The following is a 25,134-nucleotide window of genomic DNA, read 5'->3' as shown; positions in this document are numbered from 1 at the left end:
TCGCTGGGTGCATGGGTGGTCCCCCCTGCTTCCCTCCCAGCTCAACTTGGCGGGTCCCTGACCAGCAGCCTGGTGACCAGCAGGGGGCGAGCCAAGCTCAGGCAGTGGCTGGGACAGGTTCCTTCCTTCTGTCCTCCTTCCCTCTGTCTGGATGCTTAGCAGCTTCCAGCCTGGGCCAGAGGCCAGCACTGCTGAGGGGCGCACCCAGGCCCTCATACCCTCATCAGAAGGCAACAGCACTCCTTGACCACCACACCAGGCAGAGTCCCCGACCCCACCTCTTGCCGAGACCAAGAAGCCTTCATCACCAACATGCCACCAAAGCGCTGTGTAAGCGCCACCGGCTTCACACACTCCTCTCACACAAGCACGGGTCCAAGGCCCTGTTTGCCAGACGGGGACCCAGGCTCCGCAAGCAGCAGAGCTGGTAGTCCCAGCCTCAGAAGCCTGACTCAGTCAGCTTTCTTAACCACCGTGCCAAGGAGGCATCTGACAGACATCAGAATGATCCAGAGGCCTCACCAGCTGCAGAAATCCCCCAACCAGTCAAGTGCTTCCCACGGCAGGGTGCGCACCATCTCTCAAGGGACCCGCCTCTCCCCCAGGCTCCTTGAAGGAGGGACGTGTTCATCCTGGGACATGAGGGAACCCCCAACCTCAGCAACTGTGGGTCAAACTGAACGTGTGAGGAAAACATCTTCCCACAGGCACTGAGCGCCACAGCGGACAGAGGCTCCCCCAACCCGGCTCCATCTGGTCCTCCTCACCAAACACTGTGAGGCAGGAAACACTACCCTCCCCTCTTCACGGCCCAGAAAAGGGGATGCACCCATGTGGTTTGGACAGAGTCCCGTCTCCAGATCCCTGCTCTCCTGGTGCCATGGAGTCGGACCTACTCCCGCTGCCCCCACCCCTGCCCCTCATACCCCAGTCCCCTGCCAGGCAGCAGTCAGTCAGAGCTGCAGGCAGGCCCTGAGTGACTGCTGTGGCCGGTGCCCCCTCGGGAGATAGGAGGCCGCTGCGGCAGCCCAGAGACGCTGGGTCCCCACCAAGGGCATACAGCCTCTGGGACCTGATCCCCGAGGTCCGTTTGTGTGTGTGGTGACTGGCTCGCCATCAGGGCATGCTGGGAACCCAGTGGGCCAGTCAGTTATTCTGTCTCTCAGTCAGTCAGCCGGCCCACCATTCATTCATTCATTCATTCATTCATTCATTCATATAGTAAGTCATTCTGTCTGCCAGTCAGTCCATCATTCATGCATGCATTCATTCATTCTGTCATTCATTCATTCATTCAGTCAGTCCATCATTCGTTCAGTCAGTCAGTCAGTCGTTTTGTCGCCAGTCCATCATCATTCATTCATTCAGTCTGTCAGTCATGGAATCTGTCAGTCAGTCATTCTCTCATTCCTTCATTCAGTCAGTCTGTCTCTCTCACTTACCTGAGGTGGAACACACACACACACACACATACACACACACAGCTTGACAAAATTTTACACATAGACTGACATGACTGCCAGTTGGATCAGGATTTAGATAGAACATTCCTTTCACTCCAGAAGGTTCCCATGGGTATATCCCATGCCAATACCCTCCCAGAGGTAGCCTCCACTCAGACTCGTGTCTGCACATCAGCCTTGGCACCCAGTTCCTTAACCCCCCGGAGGGACTCCTGACACTCCCCAGCCTGGCTTGCGAGGAGGGTCCTCCTGCTCTGGCCATAGACTGGGGGCATCAGGAGCCCCAGGCAGCCTCCAAGACCCTGGGCCCCCTGAGAGACTGTGGTGGGAGCTGGGGTGCTAGGCAGGGGTACGACTCAGAGGCCCCTTGCCCCCAACAGATACACACTCATATACAAACTCTCTGGAATATTCAGTCAGGCAGACAACACCAAGACTCAGACACACTGGGCCAGGACGCTCACGCCACCCCCACCCCTGCCACCGTTGCCTTACCTGGGCCTGCACGTAGTCCCAGGCCTCCTGCAGTCTGTCCTCATGACTGTCCTTGTAGTTCTGAATGAGGTTGGTCACGATGTTGCCCATTTCCTGCTTTAGCTGCAGACGGAGGGGAGAGTAAGGGTCAAGGTCGGATTTCCTGAAACCCATTCCCCACCTTTGGTCACATCTACTTAAACGGCCTCTCTCCTCACCCACCACACTCAAAAGCATCCTACTATTCATACCAGCTGCTTTTCTAGTGCTTCTAGGGTGCCAGGCCCCTGCTGGCCATCACAGGAAGCCCGGGGCAGTCAGGACCTACCACAGCTGTGCTGTAGTCTGTTCGGCACTCAGCGCCCTCTGGTGGCCTCTCATCCCTCTCAGGAAGAACGCCGCCATCCTGTCAGCGGCCCACAAGGCCCAGCCTTGTTTCGCCCACGCTCTTCCCAAACCATTTTCTGTTTTTACCTTCTGCTTCAATTACCCAGATCTCCTTTGCTGTCTTTCTGCTAGGCATGCTCGTGCCTCAGGGCCTTTGCACTTCCTCTTCCACCTGTCATCCTCTTCCCCCACATATTAACATGGCTCACTGGTCCACTTCCTCCAGGGCTTTGTTTAAAGGTCACCTCCTCAGAAAGGCCCTCCTGGATCATCCTACAGAATATATCTCTTCTCTGTCCCCTCCAGCACCCCCTCCCAGGCCCTCCTCAGCCTGCAAGGGTGGGCCTGCTATTTCATAGCATTGTCATTACGAGCTCATTCCTTTTCAGGATGTACTGTGTCTCCCCTCCACTAAAATGTCAGAGTCATAGGAGCAAGGACCATACCTGGTGAAGCCCGGCCAGATCAGACATGAGCTGTACTTGAATAACAGATGGCTGTACGTTCACCGCCTAATGCTGCGCCCCAGGGCAGTACTCACATACTCTCCCCATTAGTCCTCATGCCTGCCCTGCAACCCTGCAAACTCCAGATCCTGACTGTGTCGGGGAATTCAGGGTCCGTTGGTGAGGGAGAGAAGCATCTGCTTTTCTCAACGCCACCAAGGAAACAACGATTTACAAAGAAGGCAGATGAGGGGCACAAGGAATAAAAGGACTCAGCCCCAAAGGCCGCCCAGGGGCGGCTCTCAACAGAGGATCGCACCCAGGCAGCTTTTCAGGAACAAGTCAGCCGTGCAAAGGCAAACCCGAAACCAACCTTGAGAACTGAGAACAGGGCCCCGAGCCCCAGGTAGGAACAAGGCCCCCCCGCCCCCCTCTGCTGCCCTCCACCCTGAGAGCCAGACCAAGCCTGGCCCCGCCTGGCCTCTCCCATGGACCTTGTCCAGGGGCCTCCCTGGCACACCAGCACAAATAAGCGAGTCACAGCCACCTGCTGTCACCACAGAAGCCCAGGGTGAGAGGCCAGGGTACTGAGGGGACGGCCACAAACCTGTCCCTGGGTTCCGGAGAAAGGGGAATTAGGATATAGGACAGACACTTCCTGGCAGGGGTTTTCAGAGCCCAGCTCACAACGCGGTGAGTGGACTGCCTCAGCTCTCCTTGGGCAGCTCAGAAAACCCACATCCCTCTGGAGAGACCCGCAGCCCTGGCTCCTTGCCCCTCCCTTCACGGCCCTGGGAAACCAGCCCCACTCCCCAGGCCTGCTCTCTGCCCCCTCCCTCTTGACAGAATCCCCAGCGTGGTTCTCTTCCCTTCACTCATACTGAGCTTTACAATGTACAAAGCCTTCCTACCAGCAACGAATCACAGCGGCTAAGTTTTATCAAATACCTCTCAGAAACCAGCCATGCTAAGTACTTTTTGTGCATTAATTCATTTTTATCCTCAGAGCGGACCTAGGGATTTACCTCGTTCCCTCATTTTAGAGATGCAGGAAATGAGGCTCAGAGAGCGTGATTACACAGCAACATGGGTCACACGGCCAACATGTGAAGAGCTGGGATTTGGCCCTGGAACCCAAGTTTTGACCCGTGAAGCTCTATCAGCACTGAAACCACTTGGGCACAGCTTGAAGGAGGTCAGAGCCTGTGAAGGAACGGCCTGGAGAAGCTAAGCAGCTAGCTCCCCGTCCTACAGCTGGGGCTCCTGCAGGCTTGGGTCTTTCTGCCCTGACCCTCTCTGCTCCGCCTCTTTTTGGGGGGGGGGGAATGATCCGGAAAGAAGGGGGCTGTCCCCGGGGCATTTGCATGGACAGCTGCTTCTCCCACAGCGGTCTTACCTGCCCTCCCCGCCCCCCACCTTGTCTTTATTTATACCCCAGCCCATACTTCCCTATTTCAGGTCCCCTGACATGAGAAAAGTGATGGAAGCCAGTGGTTTCCACTGAGGCTGGGGGGTTTCCATGGAAACACCACCTCATCCTGCAGCCCAGAAGGGAGCGGAGAGACCCAGCGAGGCCACAGGGACAACGGCCGCCACAGGGGCTGGTTCAGCTCTCAGCAGATGCCTTGGGATCCCCATGCCCAGGAGGCCGAGTCGGGAGCTCAGGGGCAGTCACCCTGGCAACCAGGTCATGCCTGAGACAAGAGCCAGCGGGAAGGGGAAGGGGTAAGATGCCCACTCTCTTCCTTCGTCCCTGTAGGGGACGCTTCTGGGGTTTCTCCCTGCGCTGCACCCAATTCTCCCTTCTAGAAACAGCACTTCCTTTCCTTAGGGGTAACCCCCCCAATCCCTTCATGAGCCCGGAAGCCCTGCCCCTCTCATTGCCATGGGCAAGTCCCAGGCTGCCATCCGCGACCTCCCCCACCCTGGGCACAGGGAGTGCTTCAAGGATGGGATTTGTCACCCAATGTGACCTTCTCTTTCTGCTCATCGGGCAACACGAGGGCCTACGGGGACTGCCTGCCCAAGAAGGCAGCTGACAGAGAAGAGCCAGAGCCAGATCAAGGGACGGAGAAGGACAGAGTCCCTGGGGCAGCCTTCAGAAATCTGGATCCCACAGAGCCTCCAGCCAGCTCTGGCCTATCACGTTACTATCTATGCAATGAAGAGTTGTGCCCAGGATTAAAAAACAAACAAACAAACAAAAAACAGTCCTTCCCAAGGACCAGCAGCATTAATTACAGCTCAGAGCAAAATGAAAATGCAGGGTCCCTTGCTTAAAAAGGATTATAAATTTCAATGCAGCAGCAGCAGAGTATAAACCAAGCATGGACCCTTTGAAGCGGAGGGCCCTGTGTAACCACTCAGGTCACACGCCTCGGAGGCCAGTCCTGGAAAGCTGCCCGGTCCCTCCTCCCCATTTCCCAGCACAGAGCACAGATCCAGAGGCACGATTTGGCAAGATCACACAGCTAGCGAGCAGCAGAGACGGGACTTAACCCTAATGGGGAGGCTCCAGAAGCCTGCAATCTGAACTGCGGCCGACCCCCACTGTTTCCACACCCCACACACACCCCCACCCTCCCCACCCCCACCCCTGTCCCACCGTCCCCTCTGGGGCAGCTCCCCACTACCACCGGCTGTGCTTGCACTCCACCTTGTTGCAGCCTGCTGTTTCGCACAGAGGCAGGATTAGAAGAGACCTCAGAAGAGCCCTTCCCATACCTTCTTGGGCTCTGCTTAAATTCTCCCCGTATGGAGAACTCAGGACCCCACAGAATGGCACATTGCAGGGGTGGGGAGGCTCTTGATGTAAGCAATTCATTTTAAGTTCCAGAGGGGACCAGCTGAAACAAATCAGATCACTCTCTCCCAGGAGAAACCATTTGGATATTCAAGACCAGACTGGGTCTCCCTCCACCCCCTCTCCTCTCCGGCTCCTCCAACCACTCCTTGGGATGGTGTGCTGACCTCTCTCCATGCTCTTTATTCCAGGCATCAAATTGCCCTCGAGAACGAGGTGCCCCCCCCGCCCCAAGAAATGAAATGGACCCACATCTTCCTGTCTTCTCCTGGGGATCCCATAGGACATGTTGCCAGGTGCTTTGCCAGAATGCAGACACAGTGGGTCTGAGGCTTCAGCCTGGGATCCCAATAAGAAATGAGGGCCCTTGTTGGTAGTGGTGGATGCAGAGGGGGTGGTGTGTTTACTCCTAGTCACCGCACCTGAGTCTTTCCTGAAAACAGGCAGCAAAGTACATAACCAGCAACCCAGAACTCCCCAGGCTCCAGTTAACTCCTTGAGGGCAGGGTCTGAGTCAGGTTCCACCTTCCACTGCCACGGAGCCAAGGAGCCACACGGGCACCCAGCACCCAGCGCCTTAAGAATTTTCATCCCAAGGCACCTGGGTGGTTCAGTCGGTTAAGCATCTGCCTTCGAATCAGGTCATGATCCGGAGGTCCTGGGATAGAGACCCACATCGGGCTCCCTGCTCAGCCAGAAGCCTGCTTCTTCCTCACCCTCTGCCACTCCCCCTGCTTATCCTCTCTCACTCTTGTCAAATAAATAAAATACTAAAAAAAAAAAAAAAAAAAAAAAAAAAAGACTCTCCATCCCACTGCTCTCCATGATCCCCTTCCAGAAGGAATGCCTGCAGGCCTTCCTCCCCTTCCCAAAGGGAAGACAAAGGTCACATGTCTCTGTCCTAGCTCCAGCTGTCCACCCCCAAGGCTGGTAGCAACCCGGGCCAGAGCATCAGGAAGTTTCCGTCATAGGGAGCAGGCATCTCACAGAACAGCACTGTCCTTGGGGAACCCCTTACCACCTATAGGTCAGGGCGCTGCCCGACACACGCACACTGGCTCCTCTGAGCTTCTCCGGTAGGAAAGGGAAAGAGCGGGGAGGGCATCACCGTGTTCCTGACCAGCCTCCCCCAGGGTGAGGAAGGGCACAGCAGTGTGGCTGGGCCACTGCCCCCAACCCCAATCCCCAGCACCCACCCAGCCCAACTCGAGCTCCTTCCCCTTCAAGCCCTCAGCGCCCCGCTCTTCTGCGCAGCCCCCTGACATTATCCACTGAAGCCTCAGCAGCCTCACCCTTGTGGGCCATTGGGCAGGGGAGCAGCAGGGCCTGCCTGAGTGTGCCAAGGCCAGTGCCCGGCATGTCCCAGCAGAGAGTACTCCCTTTCTTCCTCGAGACCCTCTCCCACTCTCCTCTTCCTGGAGAGGACAAGCCAGAATCCCAGAGCGTCAAAGCTGGGAAAGGCCCCCGAGATGTCAGCTGGTACTCTGAGAGGCTGGGCAAGTTGTCCAAGCCCCTGGGACAGCCAGAGGCAGATCCCAGCTGAGAACACAGGGCCCTAGAAGCCCAGACTTGGGCCAGGCCCACCAAACTGGGGCTGGATATATGTGATCAGATGAGGAAAGAGCTAAAGGAATCCCCACTCTCAAATCCTGGCCCACGGCTCTCGCTAAGACTAACACCAAAGACAAGAGGAACAGCTGCCGTTTCCTGAGCCCTTACTAAGCATTAATGAAGTTAATGATGGGGACCAGTGAGCCCTCCCAAGGAGTCCAGGAGGTGTCTGCTCCGGGCCAGGCGCTACTCAGGCCCTTCCCATTGGCGGGGCTCTCAAATCCGCAGCAAAGAGCTAGGAGATGGCCTTGGGGAGATGGGCCTTGGGGCCCCGGGTGCTCTGGCACTGAGCAGTGTTCCAATTTTAGAAAGGGATTGGGGTCTGGGTCACACCCCGCATTCTTTCCCATTCATAATTCCCAAGGGCCCCCTGAATGGGGTACACAGAGGCCACGAATAGCCTGGCTTCTCTTCGGGTTTGATTCTGCCACTGAACGAGCTGCAAAGGGCATTTTTGCTTTTCAGAGTGGTTCTCGGATTTCAGAACTGTGGCTAAGGGGAACGGACCTGTTTTGTTACCGCTGTCTGACCAGTAACATGCGTGGAGCACAGAGAGGTTGAGTAACTTGCTGAGGGCCTCAGAGCAGCGATTCCAACACGGGCAGTTGAGTCCTGGAGTTGAGGCCTTGGCCCCCTCCCTATCTTATACAAGTGTTGCGGTCTGTGCTCCCTTCAACTCTGGGTGGGAGTGGGGGCCCAGCCGCTTTTCCCTTCAATTCAGAGATGCAGAAGCCCGGGCTCGAGAGGCCATGTGCCTTGCCCCAAGCTCCCAGCCTACCCTGTTGCTGCCCGGGGAACCGTGGCTGCTGGGAACTCAGGGCAGGAGGGACGAATGGCATCCCCAGAGACCACTTCGGGCAGGGGCAGGGGGGACCCCAGTGGCTCGACCCCTTCCACCTGCCCAGGAGGCCTGCAGAGTGAGAGAAAGGACAGCCCGTTGCCTCCAGAAGTTCTCTTCCTCTAGGCTCAACAAGACCCACCTCCCCAGCTGGACCTCATCGGCACGAATAATCATCAAGGACATGTTTAGTCTTCCACCGGGATTTACAATGTGCTGGGAAAGAAAAAATAAATCATTCATTCTAACTTGAGTGAGCGAGCACTGCCAGAACATCCCCAGCAGATCCAGGAAATGTCCCTCTGCCTTTCAGGAGAGGTGGGCCAAAGTGAGGAGGGCTGGGACCTGGGGGCATGGGGTATGGAGCCTGGTGGGGAGGAGGAGCGGGAGGCAGGGGAGGGAATCACGGGGTAGGGCGGACAGTTTGGACTGGAGTCAGGAGTCCTGATTCTCCAAACAAGCCTTGCTCTGGGGCCGTGGGACGCCACTGAGGCGTAGCTGCTGGCTGTCAGCCAAGCGGAGATCATACCAGCCCACAGGGAGGCAGGGTGCTGGAAAGGCAGGCATGGGCCTTGGTTGGGTCAGAGGGATGGGGATGGAATTCTCCATTCTGAAGCATCTGAGCTCTGTGTGGCTGTGGCCAAGTCATTTTGCTGCTCTCTGCCTCAGTTTCTTAAAACTGGAAAATGTTTGTAAAACCGAAGTGTGTATCAGGTTACTAGCTCAGCTCCTGGCATGTGGTTGGCATTCAACAGGGGCCAAAGATGGGGAAATCAGACAGTGAGAAGGCAGACTGCCCGAGACCCTTACAGAGCCGACCGCCTTCTGAGTCATGGAACCCAGCTCACCAGGGCCCAGTTCTTATCCACCCTGATTATGACCTACCACCAACTGGGTCCCAGAGAATCCCCAGGTGGCACAGGGCAGAAATAAAGACCAGATCTTACAATCCTTTCACTGAGAAAAGAGTTGCCCTCCTTTAAATGCTGCCTCCCTGTCTGGTAGCCAAGCGAGCTCCCTTTCATCTGCTGAAACCACTATTTCCCCTTTTGCCTTGGCTTCCAGGAAGCTCAGTATTCAAGTTAGCCCTCAGCTACTGTGTCTAGTGTCCTGGTGTCAGGGCCACTGCTTCTCCTCTCCCACTGTGCATTCCAGTCCTTCTCGTTTTGACTTTAGTTACCCGGTGCCTGTGTTGGAACTCAACTCTACTTCTGGGAGGCTAGGAGTGGATTATAAAGAAGGAAAACAGACTCAGGTAGGAGCCACTGCTATGAAAATCACACCAGTATGAACCAGGAGCCGCCTGGGTTCAAAGCCTGGCCCTGCTGCTTACTCGCCGTGTGACCTTTGATCAAGGGGGCTCATTTCTGCGTTCTGCTTCCACATCTGAAAATGAGGGTGACATGCCCATGACCACACAGGACCCCAGGGAGGAAAAGCTCAGTGAGCACAGTCTGCCCGCCACAGGGGGTGGCAGCCTTGTTCTAGGCTTCACGAAGTGTTAGTTGTTGATGTTGGTGTAATGTTTTCTTGCCTCCCTTCTAAGAAGTGATCTGAAGCAACCGGACCTTCGAGTGGTAAAATTAGGAGCCCATGAGCCACCAGCTCCGCCTCCCTGATCGCTAGGTAAGAACTGTATCGCTGGAGGAAAGCGGTGGCCCCCAGGGGCATCCAGGGCATAGGCCATGTGCAGTGGATCTGGGGTGAGCTCTGGGCCCTCCCGTGGCCCAGCCACTGGCTGACTGGGTACCCTAGCCCCTCACCTGTCGGATGGGGATTCTCATGCTACCCTGAGAGGGAAGGCATGGGGAGCATGTGAAAGAATGAAAGCAAAGTGGCCAGCATTGTACAATAGTACATGGTGTGCACTGAACCAACCGCAGGGGTGCCGGGGGTTCTAGTCCCTGTATTACTGACAGTATTGTTCAATATCTCTCTGAACACCTGTCTCCCCTGTCTGTCAATGAAACACAGCGCCCAGCTGCCAGAAGGATAAGACAATGTGTGTAAAGCTTCCAGAAGATACTGTGTGCACACAGTAGGTGCTCCTTAAGTGCTAACTTTGATAGTCACAATCAACTGGCTCACCCAACAGTTATTCCTGGCTTCCCTTCTCCCTTGTGCCTGTGTCTCTAGAGTCCCCTTAAAGGCAGGGTACCTTTGTGACCCAATCTGGAGAAGACTGTTGGAGGACTTGCTTTTCTGATCAAAGGGATGGCCCAGGTCTGGCACTGCCCGTTTCCCTCTGTTCCGGCTACAGCAGCACAGATGGTGCTCTGGCAGCCATCTTGTGACCATGAGGTGAGTGGAGTGATCTAGTGAGTGGCATGGTGAGGATGCTGAGCAGACAGCCAGAAGCATTGTCTCTGATTCTAGCCTGACTTCTGATTAAGTCAATAGTGAATGTCAGCCTGATAGCCTTTCTATTCCTTTATGCTGAGTGCCTTCCCTGTGATGCAAAACTGATTTTCTTTATTGACAGTGTCCTCCCTGTGCCCCATCTATGGATAAGTGGCATGGATTTAGTACTTGCTGAGGTGCTTGAATAAAAACAAGATGAACAACATCTTTTGGGCGTTGACCATGCCGAGCACTGTGCTATGTTTTTACTATGATAATCCCCCTGAATCCTCATCAGAACCAGAAGCTAAATTATTATTGCCCTCCATTTGCAGAAGGGGAGACAGGCCCCAAGAGGCAAGCAGCTTGCCTACCATCCCCCAGCTACAAGGTGCTGGGGTAGAGCTGCGTTCAGGCCCACGGCGACCCTGCCCAGAATGCTGCACCCCTCCCATCTCACTAGGAGATCACAGGGATGGGACCTTCTGGGTTTGTCTGAGACAGCTGAGGGTCCCCTGGTCTCTCCCCTACCCCCTGGGACCAATCCCCCTCCAGGCCCAGCCCAGCCAGGGGCCAGGAGAGTGCTTACCTTGCCCATGTTGAAATAGAAGAGGGCTCCTGCAGCCACTTGGACGATAAGGATCAGGAGGAGGAAGGCAAAGTACTGGGGACACAGAGGAGCAAGGAGTCAGCTGCATGCCCAGTCCCCTGGGGTGCACCCACCCTGCTCACCCCTGCAGGCGCTCCCGCAGTTGGAACCAGGGTACACGCAGGTGCCCCTCAGCTGGCTGGCAGTACTCACCAGCCCCAGCAGGCAGCGGACCTCCTTGATGGCACCAATGCAACCCAGGAAGCCCATGAACATGGTGACGGCCCCCACACCGATGAAGACGCAGGCCCCTACCTTGAGCGAGCTGGAGGAGGTCTCTGGGGATGGAGAGAAGGACATTAAGTCGGGCCCAGCTGTCTCACCCTCATTAAGCACGCCATCAGGGGAAGGCCGAAGGTCAAGCACTGCTTCCCTTGGGCTCGGCTCCCACCAGGCGCTGTGCTAGCTGCTGGGTAGACAGGAGTCAGAATACTGAGGTCCCCATGGCCAGGAGCTGCCACCCAGTGGGGCGGGATGTAGGGACAATACACAACACAGATCCCCCAGTTGTGGGGAAGCCACAGGGACATGGAGGCTAGCTCCAGTAGACAACCATGGGGCGGGGAGTGGGCTGGGTGGCTGGGAAAGGCTGGTCTGAGCAGAGGAGAGCCTAGAAGCAGCCTAGTGAAGCTCTGAGAGGGGAAGGCATTGCAGGTGGGTGGGGGAGGGGAAGGAGGGGTGGGGGGTGGGAACAGCAAGGAGGAAGGAGCTAGGATATACTTAAAGAAGGCAAGACAGAGTGGGCCCGTGGAAGTCTGACCTGTGATATGCCTGAGACATAGAGAGGTGCCTGATGACAAGACACCCTCTCTGGGGGCGCCCCTGTGGGCAAAGGTCTGGGTTCCGTCAGAGCACTTGAACAGCAGTTCCCAAGAAGCCCAGCGCATCGCCCGCCAGAACAGGGCGCAACTCACGCCCACCTCCAGATGCCCTGTACCCAGAGGCTGTCAGATGCAGAGGAGCTAGGGCAGATGGGCCTCCCCCTGGCAGGGAGTGGCAGACTCCCCCGACAAAAGCCCCTGCACTCTCCGGGAGGCGGAGAGGGCAGGATGTTTCCAGAAGGCTGGCGAGCAGCCTGGAATGCATTACTGGATCAGGGGGAACCCGTTAGGGAAGTAGATTCCTGGGTCCGTACAACTGGACAGACTTTCTTGGGAGGCCACCCGGAACCTGCAATTTTAATGTGCCAGGCAAGGCATGGCCAGAGCTGGCACAAGTGGCTGTCAGCAGGGAGGACATGGGCCATCTCCCTGGGGGGGCCTGAGAGAAGCTGAGATCCCCACCCCAGCCACCGAGGACCCCTGAGCACCCTTAAGCAATCATTACAAAGCTCAAGTGTGTATGGACAGGAGGGCCGGATTCAGCCCCACTTCCTGGTCACAGACAGAAATGTTCTGGAGCTCGGGAGGAGCTGGCTAGCCCACCCCGTTCTCAGGGTGCAGGGTAGGGCTGCCTACCCCCCAGCTCCACACAGGATCCCCCAGGCAGGTGGGGTAGGGAGGGGAGTGGGGAAGCAGTGCCCCTGCTGGGGTGAGCGTGGGGGGCTCCTGGCACTGAGCTCCCATTTTCATTCTAGGTCCTCGGCGCCCTGCTCTCAGCAATTGGCATAGTCAGGAGGAGGCCATCCAATCCACTTTTTCTAAGCTTCCTTGGTTTGGGTTCCTCCCAGGGATGACTCCCAGAGAAAAGAAATTTGGCAGAGTCTGGAATCCACTGTGTGCCTGCCAGAACACGGCTCTTTATCCGGATCATCCCTTCATTTCCACATCGCTTCATGTCCACGCCAGACCCATGAGGGTAGATTTATATCCTGATTTGTCCCTAAGGGCCCTGATGCCCAGCCAGACAAAGAGGCCACCCAGATGCCCAGCAGGCAAGACCCAGGGCTGAGACCTCCCCAACTCAGCTTCTTCCCCAGGAGGCCAGCCCAGCTGCAGCGTCTCAGCTTCTCAGAACATCCAGCGGACAGCAGTCCCTGACCGCACCCAGGATCTCAGGCCGGCCCCGATCTGAGCACCCGGACTTAGGAAGGGGCCAAGTGGGCATTCTGGGGAGGCCCTCCACTGTGCACGGCAGAAACGTCTGGGTCTTGCCGGGCCTGGCAGGTGCCAGAGTAGCAGAAGTGGCTCCACATGAAAGGGACCGGAAGCAACAAGAAAGGGGTTCCCATTCCAGCTTCTCCTGCGAACAGGGTCTGAGCCTGGGCAGGCCATCCTTTGGCTTCTGTTTCTTTCTCTGTGAAATGGAACTAAATCCTACTTCTTCAAGATGTTCTTACCAACTCCATCACTTCCGTAGGGTTGACTGGTTACTAGGAGCTGTTCTAAACACTTTTCATTTCTCACAACCACCTTATAACATAGATTTGATGATTATCCCCATTTTCCAGACGAAGAGGCCCAGAGAGGTGAAGTAACTTGCCCACGATCACTCAGCTAGGAGGTAGCAGAGCCAAGATTTGAACCGCGGCAGCCTGGCTCCAGAGTCTGTGCTCCTGACCACAGAGCAAGGTCTGATTAAGGCAGGACTGTGTAGCGAGTGTGAAAACCCTGCAGTATATTGGGGCTCAGGGTATGGGGGGCTCAGGAGCCATGGCCCTGTTCACATCCCAGCTCCCACTCCTGGCTGAGTCTCCTGGGACAAGTTAACTTCCCTTCCTCCACTGTGAAATGGAGACAGACACACTTCACCCCATGGACTCCCAGGTAGGGAGTCCTCACCAGTTAGGTTGAGGGGAGAGCTGTGTCATGTGGGCCTGGAACGTCTGTAGTAAGTCAGAGCCCTGGGTCCCAGCCCTGTGTGATTCTTAGCAAGTCTTCTCTCTCTGCTGGATCAGTGCTTCAGAACCCTGACTGCTTGGGGAAATCACCCGGGGAGCTTTGTAAAAACCACAGTGCTCCAGGTCCCCGCCCGCACACCAATGGAGTCTGATCCCCTGGGGTGGGCCTGGGACTCTTGTATTTGTGAAAACATTCTGGGTGCATCTACCAGTATATCTAGGGGACCTCTGCCTTCTGGCAGCTGGAGAGTCTTCCAACTGAATTGGGAGGAGGCCGGAGGAGCAGTTAAGAGGTTTTCCTGGAGCCTGGGGCAAGGTGCAGGGGACAGATAAGCAAAGGCTGAGCTGGGAATCGAGACTTTGCCCCCTGGCACTGTGCCTGCTGGGTGTGGCCCAGGACAGGAAGTGGGGAGCCCGGGCCTAATCAGGGCAGAGGAGAGTGCATCCCAGGCTGGGAAGGTGTGGGGAGCACGGGCATCCCACTAGGGTTGGAAATGCAGAGCCTCACCCCAGAACAGGGGAACAGTCTGCAGCCCCCCAACCCCCAGCAGGAGGCAGGGCCAAGAGCCCCAGGCCGCATCGGATGTGGCTGGAGGGTGGCTCATCCTTGCTTCCTTTCAGGTCCGAGGGGAGGCCTAGCCCCCTGGGGCCACAGTGACAGGTGTGGCCTCTCTATCACCCATCCCAGCCTGGTTCCGCTTTATTCAAATCAAGCAGCTGTCATGGGCCTGAGTCCAAACCTGCTGCCTCAGCGGCAGCTGGGAGGGAACTGAGCCAAGGACGCACTCACTGAGGGCAGTGGCATCACTGTGCTCCTTGGGGCCCTCAGCTGTGCCTCCCGTCCACCTCAGGGCATCCATGAGGTCAGTGCAGCAAGCCTGGCCGGCTTCCTGGAGGAGGCTGGGGGTAGATCGGGCAGGGCTCTTAACATCTGTGCAGGAGTGCCCTGGGCTGCTTTCCTCCTTCTTCAAGAGTGAGAGAAGGGGTTTCCATGCTGCGGTTCCCCTTACCACAGGCAGCATTGAGGACCAAAGGTCTGGGGGTTTAAGTCTCATACCTATCACTGGAAGCTCTGGGAACATGAGCCAGGGACATCACTTCTCTGAGCCCCGTCTCTTCATTTGTCTGGCAGGACAGGAACAGTTCCTACCTCACAGGACGGTCGAAAGATCAAGGCAATTTTTATGGGCAAAATGCTTGGCCCCTTGCCGGTCCCATAATGAGCCCAGACCATGGGTGCTATGTCCGGCGTCTTCTTCCTCAGTCCAGAAGCCCAAAGAACATGGAGCAGACACAGCTTGGACTCCTGACAATTTGTGTTTCCCAGCCTTTTCTACATTTCTCTAAACTGACCGGGGATGGAGTGTGGCCCACATCTCACTGAGCTGGCAAATGGAGGGAGAGAGACTCTAGGAGGCCTTCTCAAGGTCAGGCCTGAGGGCAGGAGTCCGGGCTGGGACAGCAAGCCTCCCTCAACCCCCAGTGTTCTCCGGACAACAGCAGCTTTGTGTGGGGAGGGAGAGAAAATTCCTCCCAAAAACCCCTACAGAGGGGGGCCCCGGGGTAGAGTGGTCAGCACAGGACCTGGGCGAGGCCCCAAGGACGGCTAGAAAAGCGACCTTTCAGGTTCAAGTTCTTGCGAGCAGCCCTGAGGGCCACCCTGGCTCACTGCTCCGGGGCCAGCTTGGCAGGGGGATCACGGGGAAGGACCCTTACGTAGCACAGAGATGAAACTGCTCTTGTCGGCCAGGATCCATACCCCGAAACCCAGGATCACCGCGCCCAGGATCTGGAAAGAAAAGGTGCAGTCAGTTGGAGCCTGTGGGGACCCCTGCCCAGCTGCCCCTGCACCAGGCCAGGAGGACCTGGGGGTGGGGGGGTGCACCACCTCCATCCTCAGGCCCCACACCCCAAGTCCCAGCCATCCAGACAACAAAGCCGTGTGTGGGGAGTCCCTCGTGCCTCCCATCTCCCCTACCCCACCCCCATACATGATCAGACAAAACTTATTAGCTTAGAGGGGTACAGCCTCCTCCCAGGGGTACCCCACGACTTTACCTCCTGGCCCTGTCCTGTGCTCACCCCCTCCACTCCAGGAGCTAAGCCCTGATAGGCACATTGCAATGCTGTTCGTCATCCCCAAGCGAGGACCTCACTCACCCTACCCTACCCTAGTCGGGCCCCCTTAAAGACAACAGCGGCTGCTGATGACCCTACATTCTTCCCCAGTGTCTCCCAGCAGGCCACCTGTCCCCTCCTCCCTCCTTGCCAGGTGGACCCTGTTATCGTCCTCACGTTATAGATGGGGACACAGAGGCCCCGACCTTGCCAAGGGTCACCGATTCCATCCTTCTGGGGCTCGCAGCCAGGTCTGACTACTACCCCGGGCCAGACTGTGGCTCACACTAGCTGCAGGATACTTGTTTGGACCCGTCCTGGGACATCACCTGGAAAGCCAGTCTCTGGGGACAGGGAGCTACAGAGGAGCCACTGAGGGGAAGGGTCTGCCCTTGGGTGGGTGTGTCTCAGATGACGCAGCTTGCCGGGATGAAGGGGGACTTCATAGAACAGGGGAGTTTGGTTCCCAGATTCCTGAGGCCCTGTCAACCCCAAGCCCGCACCTCATGGCACAGCTGGCCAGTGGCCAGGCGTTGGGCCCACAGTCTGCTCTGTGCCCCCAGAGCCCTGCAGCAGAGTGCCTGACTTGCTCACCTCCTGTGAGGGCGGGACAAAAAATTCCCTCTGGGCAAGCACAACCCCAAGGAGATCGAAATCCAGGACTGCCCAGCTAACCTCCTCAGCTCATCTCCAAGCACCCACGAAGGAAATCCCCAGCAAGAACCCAGGGGGGCCTCTGCAGTTTTCCCAAACAGAGACTGTCATCCGGAGTGGCTGGACCAGCCCTGAGGCGATGGGCCAGCCAGGAAGAGGCCCAGTCAGGCGGCCAGCCAGAACTGGGGAGGCACATGGCCCCCTCTTTCTCTGTGAACCCAGACTGGAACTATGGGGCACCACCCTGCCCCCCGCACTGCCCACAAACTGCCCCCGAGCTCTGCCAGAATCTCCGGACAGGGCTCTGCCAGGAGCCGGGACCCTCAGACCAGCGTCCTTCCCCCGGAACAGCAGAGCCTCAGCGGCTCCTGGATTTCTGTGAAGCTCAGAAAAGCTGATGAGGTAATTTTCTGGGGTGTCTGGGGCCAGGAGTTCGCAGGCAAGGAGGTACACGTGTACATGTGAGCATACGCGAGCACACACAGCCGCCAGAGCAAACTTTCCAAACCACAAGTCTGATCACGGAACCGCTTCCCGATGTGCGTAGAACAGAGAGCAGGATTCCTGGAAGGCCGACGCGGCAGGCACCCTGGAGCCCCACACTCCGCCCCACTCCCCCACACTGGACTTCGATGCTTCTGCTGGAACTCCCCCCACCGCCACTGCCTCTGACAGGGAGCTTCTGTGGACCATCCCGACAAGGTCGGCGGCCTTATAACCTGCTCTCCTGGGGGCCGTAACCTTCATGCCCAGCACCCTGCACAGCTGCCGGAACCCATCCCCTGCCCCGAACAGAACCCCCAGAGCAGAAAGCATGACTCCCCTGTTGGTGAGTATCCGCCTCGCACCTATAACCGGGTCTGCACGCACAGAGGGTCAAATACCCACTTGGTGAATGTGTGGTGAGTGAACAAGGAGACGAACCAACCAAGGTATACTGTCCCTGGTCCCCTCTCCCTGCACCCTCCTGTGATAAGAGCTCCCTCTCACCCTGCCCACCCCTCCCCATATTCTGGTGGGCCATCTCCGGCCCCAGCACACAGGGAGTTAACACCGGACTCCAGCCAACCCCCAAAGCTCTGGCCAGGGACCAGCTTTTCCAGTCTCTGGCTCCACGGAGAAGGGACCCCCTTGGCCAAAACCATCAACCCTGTTTCCTTTCTCCACGAAGTCTCCACCCCTCCCTCCTGCTGCATGCGGTGAGCTGGCTGTCTGGGCCCCTGGACTGCAAAGCCGCCTCTCTCCAATCCTAGGGTCCCTGGGAACAGAAGCACGGCACTGCGACCCTCCTGTTCCCCAGTCCCGGCCAGCTGGCCCTGGAAGCCGGGTGGAGGCCCAGGGGTCAAGCACTTGCCAAGAAAGGCTTGGCTCTGGCTGTATGGCCACTGTTTTCTAGAGCCCCGGTCCAGCCAGGAGGGACATGACTATCTGGCTGGGGAAGCCCAGGTGCCCTGCCCTCAGCAGAGCTTCCACACCCGGCTGCGGTCCACAGAGGACAAGAGCCGGCAGGGCAGGGGCACCTCAGCGGTCCGTAGGAGTGCCAGGAACACGCTCATATCTGTGTGTTGGGGCACAGTTAGGAGGGGGAATTGAGAATGATTATTTCCCAAACTGTCTACGACCCTATGTAACTTGCAATGTAGAACAACTTTTCCCCCAGGAATCTGTGTCCGCTGTAGAAAACTTGGAAAAGGGGCAGGAAGCATAAAGAATAAAATCCAAATTCTCAGGAATCCCAAAATGAACATTCAGAGGCACTTTCTTCTCTCAAAAATATCCCTGGACGTGTGCACTTTTTAAGAGTAAATCTGGGGCGCCTGGGTGGCTCAGTGGGTTGAGCCGCTGCCTTCGGCTCAGGTCATGATCTCAGGGTCCTGGGATCGAGTCCCGCATCAGGCTCTCTGCTCAGCAGGGAGCCTGCTTCCTCCTCTCTCTCTCTGCCTGTTTCTCTGCCTACTTGTGATCTCTCTCTGTCAAATAAATAAATAAAATCTTAAAAAAAAAAAAGAGTAAATCTGAATCATAATAAATATAATAATAAACATCCTATTTTTCAGCCTGATTTTCTAACAGTAGGGGGTAAACCGGCCACCCAGAGGAGACAGCCCCCAGCAGCACCCTGCACCCAGGAAAGCCTCTCAGGACTCCCCGCGCCCCGTCTCTCTCACACATACACACACACACTCATGCACACACACGTGCAGACTCACACATGGATCACACACTCTCCAGCCCCATCATACACACATTCATGCACGTACACATTCACACATGTGCACACACACCCTGCCCCATCACACACTTGCACACACATACATTCACGCACATGCACACTCACACATGCATCACACACTCCCCCTGCCATCGCACATCTAATGCACACTCACATGGACACACGTGCACTCACACATGCATCACACGCTCCCCCGCCCCATCACACATTCACACATACATTCACACACGGACATACTCACACATGCATACGCACCTTGCCCCATCACATATGGACTCATGCACACTCACATGCACACACGTGCACTCACACATGCATCACACGCTCCCCCTGCCCCATCGCACACACACACTTCACACATGCATCACACTCTCCTGCTGCCCCATCACACTAAAGCACCCACAGACAATTGACACATGTGGACACTCACACATGCCCCACTCTCCCCTTGCCCCATCACATACACTCACACATTTACACACATGCACACTTGCACATGCATCACACTCCCTCTTCCCCAACACATACACACGCTTATGCACACACATACATTCACACATGTGCACTGACACATGCATTACACCCTCCCCCTGCCCCATGATGCACACACTCATACACACACACTCACTCACACACACAACCACACACACACACACACACACACACACACACTCCAAGCAAGAGGAGTCAGTGTCAGGCCTGAGAGGAAAATTGAGGTCCCAGGAAAACCAGTTCAGATGTGCACCGGCCTTACACATCTGGGCAGCCCTATGCCAGGGTGGGTCTGGGGGCGGGGGTGTGTGTCCCCACACTGGCCCCAAGCCTGCAGGTCTCCTGCACACCCTCTGGGGGTGTGGGTACATCCCCCACAGTGGGCATGAGGGCGGGGGAGGGGTGGCAGCTGTAACAGCAAGATCTTCAGAGGGGGTGCAGGAGGGTCAGGGGCCGGCACAGAGACGTCTCTGCTGATGAGTTAGGGGACACCCGGGGGGCTCTTTCCCATCCATGCCCACCTCCAACCCGGACCAGCCCAGCCCTCAGTGCCCCAGGAGAGGGGACAGCAGGGATGGGCATCCAGTGTTCTGCCACAGAACCAGCTGGAATGCAGGCCATCTCCTGGCTGGCCCCTCCTGGTTCTATTCACCATGGTCTGTCCTCAGCCCCCTCCCACCGCCCCTGACCACCACCCTGCAGCCTGGAGTCTCTGGGGGGTCTGAGCCTGGGTAGCCCCAGGGGAGAGTCTCTGTGGGAGGCAGTGGGCTGGTGCAGGTCATACTTACGAAGAAGAGCAAGTTGAAGAGGAAGAGAAAGTATTTGGTGACTTTGATACAGGCTGACCCCATCCTGATGGTCCTGGAGCTCCCTGGCAGGAAGAAGAGAAGGCAGGTGGGTCAAGGCCAGGAGGGAAAGGGAACAAAGCTGACAGGCATCCCGGACCCGCCGACCGCAGATCTTCCCAGAGGGAGGGACTAACAGGAGGTCCCATTTTACGGCACCCTGAGTCCCAGAGAGGTTAGATGACTGGCCCAAAGCCACACAGCTAGGCAGTGTAGGCCTACAGGCCATCTTGGTTGCTTGATGTTTGACAGCTGGGAGTCTGGACAGGCCCCTCGACTGGGCAGGGCCTGGAGGGAAATGACTTAAGACCTTCTCGGACTTTGGAAATACCCAGATGGATGCTGGTCAAAGCCAGGAGGCCAGGAAGTTAGCTTGTGGCAGACCCAGAGGGGAGACAGTGGCTTGTGGCACAGATCCGTAGCCCTCTCTGGGGCCAGGGGCCTGCTGGGTCAGGAGGGAGGTCCAGCCTTTCAGAAAAGGGACCGAGAGCTCCCTCCACCATCTCTTCACAAAGGGCACAAGTGTGCATTGTCGAACATCCAATGAACAGAACATTCAACAGAGTTAACACAAATTAAAAAAAAAATTTTCTCTCACCCCAGAAATAAAAACTGTCCTCATTTTAGTAGCTCAACTTGCAGCATGTGTGTTTCACAGATGGTTTTAAACAAAACTGGGCTCTTAGCGTATAGAGGGATCCGTAACCTGCTTTTTTCATTCGACAATACACTCTGCGTGTGCTGGTAAAATGCCCCACAATGTAACTTCACCTGCTGCGTAGGATTCCATCCTGTTGATCGTTTCACATTTTGGAGGGTCAGCTTCCTCCAGAAAATTCAGGTATGGGCAGCATTTTACATATAATGTCTGGGGGTTCAGAAGCCCCATTAAGCCCATTCAGGAGCCCCCAAGGATCCCAGGGTTAAAGTCCCAGATACAGATTTGTCCCAAAGCATGTAGTCAGTACTCGACATTAGACACACGGCTGTTGCCCATTTTTCACTGTCATCCTGGGTGACACACACACGTGCTTTTGAAACAGCACAGACCATGCTGGAGCGCGCTGGTGTGTCTCTCCACACTGACGGACCCCAGGCCAGGGCAGGACTCAGAGAGGGAAGCTGGCTGCCCTCATCCCTTCCCCGAAGCCACACAATCCTGGAATGACAGCGGCCAGCTCTCGGGCCCTGTGGGGTGACAGGAGCCAGTGCGGGGCAGCTGGGGACGGGACAGCTGCATGGGACAGCTGCTCAGGCAGAGTGGGGCTTGGGGGCAGGGAAGTAGGCATTGGGCCCAGTCCTGTTCCCACAGGCCCTATGTCGGGGGAGGGGGAGAGCAGGGCACAAAGCAGAGGGAAGGAGAGCTAATGGGTTGGCTTCACCCCTTCTTCCTCCTGCAAGGGTAGAAGGCAGTCCTAAGCCTTGTGAATCTCCCCACTCCATAAGGAAGTCCCCTCTGCCTTTTTCTGGAAGTAACCACCTTCTATCATACTTGCCAGGAGAAGCTCAGCTTTGACTCCCTATACCTTCAGGGAGAGGAGAGAGGGTTGAAGCGGGGAGGGCTCACTACCTCCCAGGGGGTCCATTTCGGGGTTCTGACATCTCAGTTCGGGAGAATGTTCTCTAGCTGCCTTGCTGGGGGTCAGACTGGGGCACAACATGAAGCAACACTGTCCAAAGAAGGAAAAGGCTGTCTGGGATGGTAGTGAGCACCCTGTCACAAGCGGCATGGAAGCAAAGTGTGAGTTACTACTTTTGGGATTCAAGTGCTACCTGGGGACGTTAGACTGAATGGCTCTTCCAGTCTACCAGGGTCCAAGGCTTGGGTCCAAGAAATGCAGGGACACCAGGGACTCTAGGAGCCAGGGAAGTCTGCCCTCGGTAACTCCACCTGGGGCTGACCCCAGACCCAGTGTGGGGCAAACAAGGACGACGCTGTGTCAGGAGATCCCAAACCCAGGCTGGCCTGAGGGAGCCCTGCAGCGAATGGTCCGCATAAAAAGGAGCATTTCTGGTCTCCACCAACACAGCTCTGGACCGACCACAGGCTCTGCGTACACTTGCACAGAGCAGAACAGCAGCAGAGGAGAGATCCTCTCACCCAGGGTCACGTTTCTCATTCCTACCTGGACCGGGTTTCCTCGCTGGGTTTCCTCCCAGTAAGTGACTCAGGAGGCCCCAAGGGGGTGTGACCCAGGCTGTACCCCAATCTACAGAAAGGTCACGCCTTTACTGGGAAGAACCTCAATGACTATACTCTAGGGGCAACCGAGGCCCTGACGGCGTGCGCTGGGTTCTTGTGCAACTGGAAAAGTACGCAAGCGGTCTTTGGCAACCGTTGCCTGCTTCTAGAAAGTACGGGAAGGGGGTTTCTACAGGTTCCGCTCCCACATCCTCTGCTCAGGCTGGCCAGCCAGGGCAGCCTCGCAGGGTTGGGGATGCTCAGAAACGAGCAGTTTGTGGACGAAAGTAGATTCGGTTGGGGCCCCTGAGGGAGGGGTAGCTGCCGGTGAACGGGAGGGACTCCAGGCAGCCACCAAAATTTGTGTGTCCTCCCCTTCAATCCCCCCAGGCCCAGGAGGTGAAATAACTCATCCAAGACACACAGCTCGCAAGCAGGGGTGGGCTCCAGAGCCCAAGGTCTGTCCACTGGGAAGTGCCTCCTTCCAGAGAGTGATCTGGACCATATAAAGGGATCTTCGGGGATGGCTGGGATTCCCTAGTGGGAAAGAAGGAGGCAGAGGCTGCCGAGCGGTTATTCCTTGATGCTCCAAAACTCTGAGCAAGCTCTCTGGTCTCAGGGACTCATACAAATTGTCCTAGGCTTCGGGCAAAGCCCTTCAGTGTCCTACGCGCAAACTGAGGCACCGAGGGCTGAAGGAGCTCGCCCCAGATCACCAGTACATGGACCATCGAGGACAGAACCCAGGCTGCCTAGCCCTTCGGGCTCCCTGATCCTCTCCAGGAGGCATCTGGGTGAGCTCCAATGCCAGAACGGGAGTCGAGGCTGCCCCATGCCTGGCAGACAGTCCAGCCAATCTGGGCAGGCCCAGAGACCACCTGGGAACCACCTGGAAGGGGAGAAGGTGCTGAGAACCAGAGCCTGGGGTGGCAGCTCCTGGGCATGTTGGCCAACATCCAAGGATTTATGGTCTTTGTTCCCTCCAAGTACAGATGTTTCCCCCTCAAAGCAAAACAGAGAAGACGATGGGCAGTTCCAAGAAGGCTGGGGGGTCAGCTCAGGCTGAGAACATGCCCAGGTGGCATCGCGATGTGGGGTGGTGTCAACTTCAGGGACCCCACCCCCGCCCAAAGTTGGATTCAGATGACCTGGGGGATCTGAGCCTCAGTCTTCTCATCCATGCGGTGGCTCCAAGGGCTGGTGTAGGGCAGGGGCTGGCCAACGGGGTCTTTAAATCAAATCCAACCTGCCACCTACTTTTTGTACAACTTGTGAGCTAAGAACAGATTTTACATTTTTAAACAGTTGAAAAAAATCTATTTTTTAGCCCAAGAAATTCACATTTTAATGGCCCTATCTGAAGTTAGCCATGCTCTCCCCAGCTTAGGTCTTGTCCCTGGCTGCTCTGGCATTGAGGTGGCAGAGTGGACATCATGATAGAGGCCACTGGACCCATAAAGCCTGGAACATTTACTCCCTGGCCTGTTCTGGAACAAGTCTGCCAGCCCACAGTGCAGGGGATCCGATGACGTACACCCACACGTCTGTAAGAGGCAGCAAGGGTCAGGACCGCTGTTAGCTTGAGATCTTGGGGGGTGAGCGATCTGGTGGCAAGAATTGAATGTAAAGAATTGCAGTCGGGAGAGAGAAGACAGAAGACCCCCGGATAAGGATCCAAACGCTGGCTCGCCAGCACATGAGAGGGAAGGTCTTTGATCCCCTCACCTGTCGAAACCTCACCTGTCCCCTCACCTAACGGAACCCGCCACTATGAACAGAGGAAGGTCGGTAGCTGGTACGGACAGGGTGTAGTGGGCAGGGGGTCGGGCAGACCCTTCTCAGCACTTGTGGAACCAGTCAGGGCTGAGGGTTTCATCCGCAGACGAAATTAAACAAAAGAAATGTCTCCCCACGTTACGCTTCCGGGTATACACTTTCTGTAAACACCGGAGGGTCAGCCTGTACTTTCCTGCGAGCTATATGGACCGCCAACAACACAAGGGAATGACACGCATGCATATCTGAGTGGAAAATTCCAGAGCAGCCGCTGGCAGCCGTCTGAGCAGTAGGAAGGAGGTCCTGATTTTATGTTATGCTTTACAGTAGGGAAATTGATCGTTTCTAAGCAGCTACAATTTAAATTGACCAAATATATAATTTAACGCCAAATCAATTCGTACAATGAAATGACTGCGCTGGTATTTTACTAACTCCTACTCATCCCTTGGGACTGACTTCAGAGATCACCTCCAGGAAGCCTCCTTTTCCAGCCAGCCTCATCCCTGGCCCTGCCCACAGGCATGCTGGTTAGCCACACTCCCTCTCCGCTTCCTTACAGTAGCTTTGGATACTGGATCAGTTCTCAGAATAGGCTAGGGCGTTGGGCTGCCTGGGTATGAATGTCATTCTCTCACCTCCTAGCTGTGTGATCTCGGACAAACGACTTACCCTCTCTGAGCTTCACCTTACTCAGCTGTGAAAGGAGGAAAAGAAAACCTATTTGGAAGCTCTGTCCGGAGATTACATTAGATAATGTGGATGAAATGCCTGGCATGGGGTAGGCTTTCCATAAACGGAGGTTACTGTCCTCGTCCCTGATGCTATGCAGTAATTCTCTGCGTAAATTGTCCCATCTTCCCTGTGAACCTGTGATACTTCGAGAGGAAAGACTATGTATTATTTATGAGAGCAAAGGAGGCTCCCAGCCACGGTTGCCTAGTGAAAGATGGGATGGGTGGCTGGATGCAGCAATGGGTGGGGGGAGGGGGATGGAGGGATGATGGACCGACAGATGGAAGAATGGAGGCATGAGCAGAGGAC

The 25,134-nt window shown here is 56.3% G+C and overlaps 1 protein-coding gene across 2 annotated transcripts in view; it reads right to left on the bottom strand.

The window, feature by feature from the left end:
• The window catches only part of CD82 (CD82 molecule), a 49,847-nt gene that overhangs the window by 2,841 nt on the left and 21,872 nt on the right, over positions 1-25,134 (bottom strand). For both annotated transcript variants that reach the window (XM_082684048.1, XM_082684049.1), the window contains exons 2-6: positions 20,076-20,158; positions 15,507-15,579; positions 11,165-11,289; positions 10,952-11,026; positions 1,959-2,060 (exon numbers count right to left, since the gene is read on the bottom strand). In XM_082684048.1, the coding sequence (XP_082540174.1) occupies positions 1,959-2,060; positions 10,952-11,026; positions 11,165-11,289; positions 15,507-15,579; positions 20,076-20,138 (438 nt within the window). In that variant the 5' untranslated portion in view covers positions 20,139-20,158. The remainder of the gene's footprint in view (positions 1-1,958; positions 2,061-10,951; positions 11,027-11,164; positions 11,290-15,506; positions 15,580-20,075; positions 20,159-25,134) is intronic.

This window comes from Mustela nivalis (assembly GCF_964662115.1).
Source record: "Mustela nivalis genome assembly, chromosome: 9".
NCBI lineage: Eukaryota > Metazoa > Chordata > Mammalia > Carnivora > Mustelidae > Mustela > Mustela nivalis.
The sequence above is the reverse complement of the archived record's forward strand: the minus strand, read 5'-3'. Positions and strand labels throughout refer to the sequence as shown.